Source organism: Neoarius graeffei, chromosome 17, assembly GCF_027579695.1.
Source record: "Neoarius graeffei isolate fNeoGra1 chromosome 17, fNeoGra1.pri, whole genome shotgun sequence".
Lineage (NCBI taxonomy): Eukaryota > Metazoa > Chordata > Actinopteri > Siluriformes > Ariidae > Neoarius > Neoarius graeffei.
In genome coordinates this window covers 27,654,975-27,664,846 of record NC_083585.1, presented here as the reverse complement: position 1 = coordinate 27,664,846, position 9,872 = coordinate 27,654,975, and the positions used below count along the sequence as shown (strand labels likewise).

General features: G+C 42.9%; 1 protein-coding gene across 3 annotated transcripts; it reads left to right on the top strand.

The window, feature by feature from the left end:
• Positions 1 to 445: 445 nt before the first annotated feature.
• bbc3 (BCL2 binding component 3) lies at positions 446 to 9,586 on the top strand. 3 transcript variants are annotated; one of them, XM_060943929.1, is made up of 4 exons: positions 446 to 818; positions 2,398 to 2,885; positions 4,120 to 4,328; positions 7,906 to 9,586. In XM_060943929.1, the coding sequence occupies exons 2-4, from the start codon at positions 2,642 to 2,644 to the stop codon at positions 7,999 to 8,001; spliced, it is 549 nt and encodes a 182-aa protein (XP_060799912.1). In that variant the 5' UTR covers positions 446 to 818; positions 2,398 to 2,641; the 3' UTR covers positions 8,002 to 9,586. The 3 variants fall into 3 exon arrangements, with proteins under 3 accessions (XP_060799912.1, XP_060799913.1, XP_060799911.1); XM_060943930.1 differs by having other exon boundaries at positions 447 to 818; positions 2,657 to 2,885; XM_060943928.1 differs by having other exon boundaries at positions 447 to 818; positions 2,627 to 2,885.
• Positions 9,587 to 9,872: the final 286 nt, after the last annotated feature.

The following is a 9,872-nucleotide window of genomic DNA, read 5'->3' as shown; positions in this document are numbered from 1 at the left end:
AGTTGTTGTTGTTGTTGTTGTTTTGACTCTCAAAGTGACTTTAATAAAGCATTCATTCAGATCTGAGAGTGATCAGTAAAACATTCCCATGAGGATTTAGCTTTATTTTAATTACTCTTCTGTGTGGAAATACTAGTGATTAAACAACCAACTGCTGTTTGGAAACTTTTAACTGGTCGTGTATATTCGCCCAGTGGTAATTTCAGATTGAAGCAGCAACCTGAAGAAAAAAAAAAAAAGACAGAAACACAGGGTTAACCAAGAGACAACAGTGTTTTGTTTTCTAATCTACTCCTAATCTACTCCCGCCTCCTCTGTTTGGATTGGCCCGTCGAAAACAGCGCTCTGATTGGTCAGAGTCAACGTCATGATGACCTCGGAGCCAGTGGTTGCGCAGGAGGCGGGGCTTACGGACAGCATGTTGTCGATGGAGTGATGAGCATGTCGGGACATGCAGAGAAGAGGGCGTGGTCAAAGCGAGCACTTTCGCGGGAGTGTGGCGAGCTGCTGTCATTATTGGCGCTCTCACCTGCTGCACGGACACAACACACACACACATATATTAAAAAAAGCAAGGAATAATTAACGGCACACATCAGTCACGTGAAATCATGAACGGATTTACTGTGTAACTCAGTGAGAAACCGCCTGAGAGAGAGAGAGAGAGAGACTCAGGTTCATGTGGCAGGAGACCCGAGAGGACGCGTCTCATTACTGACCGAGCAAATCAACACCAAGTGTCCTAATAACAGACCCAACACACCCGGCCGGGCACTGCACTCCTGTCTGCACAGGACACACAAACACCTGCTTCACAGGTAAGAAGGGGGTTTACTGTATTATTGTTTGTTTTTGGCAAGGAATTCTCTCTCTCTGTGTCTCTCTCTCTCTGTCTCTCTCTCTCTGTGTTCTTGAGTGTAAATTAGTTTCTGGTCTGTTTCATCACTCTCTCAGTGCCACTGCTCTGTAATAACCACAACAATCTCACTCTGCCTTTCCATCGCTTCATATTTTCCACATCGAGCAATCTACAGCCAAACCATCGCTGATACAAATCTTAAGCCGTGTTGTTGCAACTTGGAAATACTTGTGTGTGTGTAAGTCAGTGAAGCGCACGTTTCTGACTCTCATTACCGCTACCTGCACGGATTTGTTTACAAACAAGCCGCCGGCGCTGCTCGCGCTCGCCCCCTAACGGCAAACTCTGAAACTGCCTTCAGCCAAAAGAGGGGTTTGTTTATAAATAAACTGATGTGTTTATGCATGGATTAAAATAATAATAATAGTCTAGAAAAAAATCGAGGGTGATATATTATTTAATAATTCAATTCAAATAATTTGCTTGTTTTTTTTTTTAAATTGTCCTGAAATCACAGGTGACTCCTTTTCCTTTCCTCCTTATATAAATTTATTTTTTCCATCGGCTTCGTTATTAGAAAAATTTTATTTTATTTGATCATTCAATTCAAATCATTTTGCTTGTGTTTTTTTTTGGGGGGGGGGAATTGTCCTGACATCACAGATGACTCCTTTCCTTTCTTCCTTATATAAATTTAATATTTTTTCCATCGGCTTTGTTATTAGAAAAAAATCAAGGGTGATATATATATATTTATTTTATTTGATTATTCAATTCAAATAATTTGCTTGTTTTTTGTTTTTTGTTTTTTTAGATTGTCCTGACATCACAGATGACTCCTTTCCTTTCTTCTTTATATAAATTTAATATTTTTTCCATCGGCTTCGTTATTATATCTTTGTACACCCAGAAGAACGCCATAAAGACATTTCAGAGCACCACTGAAAACAAAGTTTTGAAAGCCGTTGCAGATAGTGATAATGTATTACTCTTGATATGTACAGTAATACTATATAGATACAATACAATATGCTGCTTTTTAAAAGGTTATGTATATTATTTATTCTATTTTATTGATATGCTGCTGTGATCTGAGCCCTCAAACAGTGTTTCGTTATATAGTAATGTGCAATGACAAAGTATCTATCTATCTATCTATCTATCTATCTATCTATCTATCTATCTATCTATATTGATTATGCAACTAAACAATACATTTTAATGTTGTCCATATTGCTCTCTGCACATTATATAGACTAAATCTTGGTATATATATATTTGAAGTGACCCCATAAAATAACACTGAATCTGTCCCTTTATGGGTGGCACGGTGGTGTAGTGGTTAGCACTGTCGCCTCACAGCAAGAAGAAGGTCCTGGGTTCGAGCCCAGCGGCTGGCGAGGGCCTTTCTGTGTGGAGTTTGCATGTTTCCCTTGTGTCCGCGTGGGTTTCCGCTACAGTCCAAAGACATGCAGGTTAGGATAATTGGTGGCTCTAAATTGACCGGGTGCAAATGGTTGTTTGTCTCTATGTGTCAGGCCTGCGATAACCTGGCGACTTGTCCAGGTTTACCCCACCTCTCAACCATAGTCAGCTGGGATAGGCTCCAGCTTGCCTGCGACCCTGTAGAACAGGATAAGCGGCTACAGATAATGGATGGATGGATGGATTGTCCCTTCATCTTTGCTGAACAGAATGTGCATATAAGATCCACAGCATTGGATCCATAAAGATTCACCACTAAGTATTTGTTTTCACTTGCTACAGCCACTTTTTTTTGCCATGGCCCGGCCACAGCCGGACAGTAGGGTGGACGATCAGAGCCCTGCGCAGCCGCACACCTGCAGGATGGAGGTGCTGCGTCGAGATGCCTGGCCCACACAGCTGACTCCACAGTCCAGACAACGACACAGGACCGTGGCTACTCAGACCAGCACTGTACCGGCACCCGTTATCTCCACACAGCAGGACGCTGTGAGCATGGCCAGTTCTCCCCAACAGGAAGGACCACTCAGAGACAGCTCAGGTATCTTCACTCTTTATCATATACCTGCAAGTGATCTGTACATGTAGCTAAAGCATGCTTGGTAAAATGTTTGACAAGTATTACTAAAATCCATAAAACACATTTAAGGTACTAGGTTCATCTCGACCATGGTTCATGGTCGAGATTCCAGGAAGTACTTTTTGCCCCTCTGTGGCCATGAGTTAGAAAAAAAGGACATGTTGAAACTTGCCTTGGGCAAGTAGTTTCCTGCTGAGCATAACCCGACACACAGTATCAAAATGCCTGCGCTACACTGAGGAGCGTCATTGCCGTGTTTTGGTCCATTAGCTATTATTCATGACATCTTTCGAAAATTTCCACACATTGTCATTGCTATCGTAGCTTTAGTTGAACCCTCGCGGCGCTGCTCTTTTGGCACCTCTGTTGTAAAAGCTCAAGGCTTTTGGCCTCCCCCCCCCAACACGCACACACTGTCCATCCAATCACCGCCCGGCCCTTGTTCCTGTCCACCAATGGCGGCATTTCATCTCAGGCTGCATGGGCTGACAGTTACCCTGGCAACAAGCCAGAACACCACGGCTCTCCCAGTTTTGCTCGCTCTGTTCAGTCACCTGCTTGAAGGATTAAACAGACCTCAGCCACACACACACACACACGCATTTCCTTATAATGTGGAGCTATTTGTGCATGTTCGTAGAGAAAATAAAGAACTTAAATTTGAAGCGTTTAATTAAGGCAGTCTGCGATGCACAGTTACTGTTTTATAATGTAATTATTACCAATTAAAGACTCGCTTGAGTTCTAGATTTGGATTAAGCAGATTAAGAGATTATACACAGACTTTAAAGGAGAAAACGAAGTGTGATGAAACGCTTGTTGAAATTCTTTGACTAGGGAGAAGATTGATGGCGCGTTGAGTGGTTTAGTGGCAAAGATTAAATATATGCAGTGGGTTGATTATGGATCAGACATGCTCATTCAGACATCTGACAATCCGTGATTGTCAGAGCTTCCCTTGTTTAACTTGGGCCAGCCAAGTCCTGCCAGTTTCCTTAGGAGATAATGTCTTTACATTGGATAACTGTCTCACGTTAGAGTTTGATGGTATGTCAGTATCGTATGCTGTTGTTAAAGTGTCAGTAACCTGAACGAACGAGGAGGCTTGTTCATATCTACAAAATCTCACTGCTTTTTATGGAATGAGATGGACCTCTCTGACAATGACTTTTTTTTTTTCCTGTCTATTCTTCAGGAACCGAGCAGGAGAGGTTGTGTCCTGGTAGGAGGCAGCAGCCCTTGCCTGATCTCCTTCCCGAGAGCAGTAGCTCTTCAGCACAATCAAGCCGCCGAGGCTCTGCAGCTGATGAGGAGTCCATGGAGGAGGAACAAGTAGTGGGCAGAGTGGCCATCCAGCTGAGAACCATAGGAGATGAGATGAACGCTGTTTACTTTCAGAGAAGGGTGAGCAACCAGTTTGTGTGCTGCTGCATAGTAAGCACGCTGTCCTTGTTTTGTGTAACAGTGATTGGTGTGTGACGTGCGTCAGTGATGGTGTTTGTGAAAATGTGCAAGAGTGCGTGTGTGCGTGTAGCCTCCAGTGGCTTTGCTAGTAAATGGATCAATGTAGTAATTCACCATGGCTAGTGTTGTGACTGGAGTCAGATCTCTTGTAGCGGTTGAACCTGATGCCCTCTCGCTCTCTCTCTCTCTTTCGCGCACCCACTCTCTCCTGTTCTCGCTTTCTCCCCTCCCTCTTTCCTTCCTGCCTCTGTCTTTCTGCTGCTCTCGGTCTCCCTGCCGTATCGCGTGAGGAGTCAGCCTGTAGAGCAGGCAGGGAGTAAACACAGTCTAATCTCTCCCTCCCCCATGCAAACCAACTCCCCCTCCTCCCTTCTCCTCGCCTCTCAGACAAACACACATGATGTCACCACACTATTCCAGTACTCACTGAGTGCTCCAGCTTACACACCCTTGTACCGTATGTACACACACACAAACATACCCAGTAGACACACACTGACACACAAATTGGTCATTTTCACAACAAGGTACCCAGACAGTGCACTGTAGTCTTTTTTTTTTTTTCTCCACAGAAGTAATCGGTCCTTTGTACAATTGTAATACGTAATAAACCCGGTATGTTGTGTGGCTGAACCTGCTGTTTTGGGAAATATTTTGCACGGCTTGTTCTGTTGCTCTGCTGAACTCTGGTGCCAGGATGCTTTTACGGCACGCGACAAATGTTTACACAGGATTAGTCGAGAAATTTAAGGTACTTCCTCAAGCAGTGGAACAACAACTTGGCTGGATGTGGGTGAGCATGTATAGGGGTATAAAGCACACCTCTTGTCTCGGTTCACTCTTACTTCTGTGTAACTTTTGTCTTGTTCAGATTGCTTTTTTTTGTTGTTGTTGTTTACTCACACACCAGTCTGTATTCCCCTGTCTAACCACGACAACTAAACATACACACGCTGGGATACATTCTTAAGCACTGGAGAATAGGGATGGGAATTGAGAATTGATTTCAGTTGAGAACTTGTGCGTCATGACGTCAATCTCTGTGTCTATGTTGTTGGAAACATGCAACAAGAAACAGTCATGATGGCGAGGAAGAAGCGGTCCAACGCAGTGCTTCATTTCACAAAGAAAAATGACAAAAGTGCTACGTGAAATGTCTGTAAAATGATCATTTCAAGTAAGGCTGAAAACACCAGCAGTATGTTGAAACATATTGCAATGCAACATGGGCTAAAATTCCAGGAAAGCCATGTATTTAACTCTACACACGAGCGCCACTGTTTCCCAACTGAGCAGCATGTCCATTACTGAGGGTAAATATCCCGTTATCATAAAATTAGCGCCACACAGGCAGTTTTATATTTATTTCAAGCTTATTCCCTTTTTGGAAAGGAGTATTGTAATTTATGCAAATGTTACTACGCACACATGCCTATTTTTCTAAGGAATAATTGTATATTATTATTATTATTATTATTATTCCCAATTTCTTTTCCAAGTTATAACCTTTTTAACATGTTCAAACATTATTAGGCAGACGTTTTTATATATGTATATATACATACATACACTTGTGTGGCTTGATATGTCCCATTTGCTGCTGCAAACATTTAATTTCCCCATTGTGGGATAATAAAGATCTTATCTTATTGTACACTGTGCTCAGCCTGAGATAATCAGACAGCGCTGTTGACGCTGAAAACCTGTCTGGCCTACTTTTTTCCACATAGAAAATGGATCAGGAATCAAAAAGGGAATCGATAAAGAATCAGACTGATAAGCACAATCAATAACGGCACTGGTATAAATAAAATCTTATTCATTCCCATCCCTATTGGAGAAACACTCACTACAGTATATGATACTAACTAAATATAATATTCATACACTCTGAGATATATACACACACAAAATAATGTGCACCATAGTATATTTTTGTCTTATAGACCCTATAGAGGACCTTTTGACCCTATTTTTATGGTTGATATAGCCCTAAATGTTTTCCCAGGGCTAGGTAGGGGCTTTAAAAGTGACTTTCTTAAAATGTACTGAAAATTTCATTAGTTTTGTAAAAAGCATCCTTTTCGGTACTCGAATGTTTCCAGGTTTTACACAATTCTCTACAAACGAATCTCCGTGCTACAGCAGAGTAGCTGCGTCTGTATCGTCGTTTTTTTTTCCCCTGGCCTTATTGTTGCTTCCTGTAAACTTTTACACGAAACAAAGTGAAGTAACGAAGCACACTTAAAGAAAAGAAACACTGTTGACAGGGTGTTGAGGTAACTATATCGTACACAAGTGCTAGAATTATTAGGAATTTGTGTTTGTGAGAATTAGTTTTTTTCATGTTGCATTATTGCAGTTGATTTTAGAGTTTAGTTGATTCAGTGCTGCCTGGAACAAAAAACAAAATATTTTTATTATATTATTGTGAAATGTATGACCTGGCGACTTGTCCAGGGTGTACCCCGCCTCTCGCCCATAGTCAGCTGGGATAGGCTCCAGCTTGCCTGTAACCCTGTAGGACAGGATAAGCGGCTACAGATAATGGATGGATGGATATTGTGAAATGTAATATTACTATGCAGAGTTTTCGCACTCGGATTGCACAAATCATTAATGAAAGTTCACATCAAGGGGGTTTATGTTTTTAGTTTGCTCGTAATGCAGAGAGATTAAAGGTCGGATGTTGCAGCACCTGTAGCTTGGAGAATTAATGAGTACGTGCTTGTTTACTCACTGCAGAAGCGATTAATGTTATAATGATAGGGTGGACTCTGTTGTGGCAACTGGGCTGCAGTAGTAGTTCATGACCTGTTGTGTCGTGTTAACTGTCTGCTGTTCCTGCGTTCTCACATAACCCCTGTGCTGGCCGGTCACTCTATAATTACTTACACCCTGCACGCTTCTCTTCGCCCTCGGTACATGCCCTAGAGATTTCAGTGCCGCTTTTCAGGGACTATAGAAGTGATCTGTCAGTTATTCACTAATTGTCTGACTCACGATTGCTCGTCTCAGAGTTATTTTTAGATGATGACTCACAGCAGTTGTTGAATAGCATCTGACCAGACTGTTATTGCAGACATTGTCTGGCAGGGACTGCTTAGCAAACACGCGCATTTGATACTCAGACACGCACGATCACTTTCTCTTTGTTGCTGTCTCATTCTTTCACATGTGCACATATACAGTGATGGGGACATCACTGTTTTGATTAGCTAGACAAGTTTATGTGATTTGCCTCGGACTTGTTTGCTGTGTCTAGCTGTCACTCAAGTAGAGAAAAGGTTTGGCTAGATACAACAGCTTTATTAGAAATGACTTTGTACAGGATTTTACTTCTGAATTTATGCTGAGGCTTACAATCTTGAGCAAACCCACTGTAATTAGATGCCAACCGTACACCATGTTGTTATCACACTCTAGCATGACCTCTGACTGTGCATTACTATCACTAATACTGTCCAAGGTGTTTGTGCTTCATCTGACTCACTATCGCATCCTTTGTGTGTTTCAGAATGAGGGCGCGCAATGGCAGAACTGGAGAGGCTTGTACCGTGGCCTGGTCGCCTTCCTGGCCGACACCATCAGCACCCTCTACCAGCTCAGATAAACGGACGGGTATTTGGCATTGCGGGGGCGCCGGCGCTCCCTATCACAGCCTCTAATCTACTGCACTGGCTCGGGGACATTTCTGCAGGCCCAGAATGCACTGTGGACATTTTTTCCCTTGTTCTCTTATTTGTTTGTGTTGTTTCTCAGTTGTATATGTTGTATATTATTTTTTTTTTTCCCCCTGTCTCTTTTGGGAGGAGTTTCATGTAGCAAGTGACTGAAGTGTGTGTCAGTGTGGGGGCATGTTAAGGGGGAGAAATGCTTGTGCCTCTCTAGATCTGCGAAGCTGTGAAGCACAATCAGTTGGACTCTTGTTTATTTTTATTTTCTTTTTTTTTTTTAAACCAACCTGAAGGCCTGGGTACTTAAAGAATCCGTGATGAGTCAACAAGTGTGTCAGAAAGTCTGTTGACACAGTGGCTAATTCACTAGTATCGATCATTTGTGATGAGGATGATGATCTAAATTATATTCACATTCTTTTACTCTGAACCCTGGGTTTACACTAGCAAGAGACAATTGTTCATTTAAGCATATATCACGGAGCTGTGATTCCTGAAGCAGTGCAGCGTTAATGTGATATTTACCAAATTAGCAATTCGTGATATGTTACAAATTAGCAATTATATAGTAAAATCCCAAACCCAATTAATCATCCCTCAAACCATTTCTCTTAAAATTTCACTTTTGTCCTCCCCCAAATTATCAAGAAAAAATAGGCGGCATGGTGGTGTAGTGGTTAGCACTGTTGCCTCACAGCAAGAAGGTCCGGGTTCGAGCCCCGTGGCCGGCGAGGGCCTTTCTGTGTGGAGTTTGCATGTTCTCCCTGTGGGTTTCCTCCGGGTGCTCCGGTTTCCCCCACAGTCCAAAGACGTGCAGGTTAGGTTAATTGGTGACTCTAAATTGACCGTAGGTGTGAATGTGAGTGTGAATGGTTGTGTCTCTCTATGTGTCAGCCCTGCGATGATCTGGCGACTTGTCCAGGGTGTACCCTGCCTCTCACCAGTAGTCAGCTGGGATAGGCTCCAGCTTGCCTGTGACCCTGCACAGGATAAGCAGCTATGGATGGATGGATGGATGGATGGATGAATATCAAGAAAAAGTACAGTCTCATAATTTCCTTGGCTTTCAAGTACAATATAAAACGCATTAAACAAAGTCAGTCGAAGCTGGAAGTGTATGCCCATGTATGACAAACTGTAAGCAACATCAGCGCCTTGCTAGTCTGAACACAGGGTCAACACACATCCAAGTATGACCAGCGTTCAAACCCAAATGCCAAAAATCAGTCAATCCAGGTCTTCAGAAAGGACTAATTGAAAGGATTGGGTTGTACCTCAGGCACTGTAATGCTGTATCTGCTCTTAGCTGCCTTACAGAGCAATACTGCGTGACAGCACAGGGAAAAGGGCACTACTAAACGAGACTATCAAAATAAAGAGAGTCAGGCGACAGGGACAGACAGGCCTTTCAAAACCCACACACTTCCTCTACAGCGAAACCAGTGTGGCGAATGTGCCTTACATCACCCTTTAAAAGCCTACATGTGCTTGATTTAGCAGGGGCAGTCAGTGAACGGTGTTTGGGGTGGGTGGGTGGGTGGGTGGGGCGGGGTGGGGTGGGTGGTGGGGTAAAGGGTCAGTGCCTTGGTGCTCCCACCAGTATGTACACTTTGGAACACAACATTCACCACTCATTTCAAAGATTGATCACCTCCAATGGAGGCACTAGAACTGAGGCCGGAAGCTGTGTGGACCCACCAGACCACAGGCTGTCCAAACGGCTGGTAGCAGTGTTAATATTTGTAATGAACTTGTATGTAAATATTTTGGGAGAAAATGGCAACAGGCAAGAGATGGAAGGAACTGG

Coding starts and splice junctions, on each gene's coding strand:
- bbc3 (XM_060943929.1), top strand. CDS start 2,642: ATGGCCCGGCCACAGCCGGACAGTAGGGTGGACGATCAGAGCCCTGCG. Junction 2,886..4,119: donor ACCACTCAGAGACAGCTCAG/GTATCTTCACTC, acceptor TCTATTCTTCAG/GAACCGAGCAGGAGAGGTTG. Junction 4,329..7,905: donor CTGTTTACTTTCAGAGAAGG/GTGAGCAACCAG, acceptor TGTGTGTTTCAG/AATGAGGGCGCGCAATGGCA.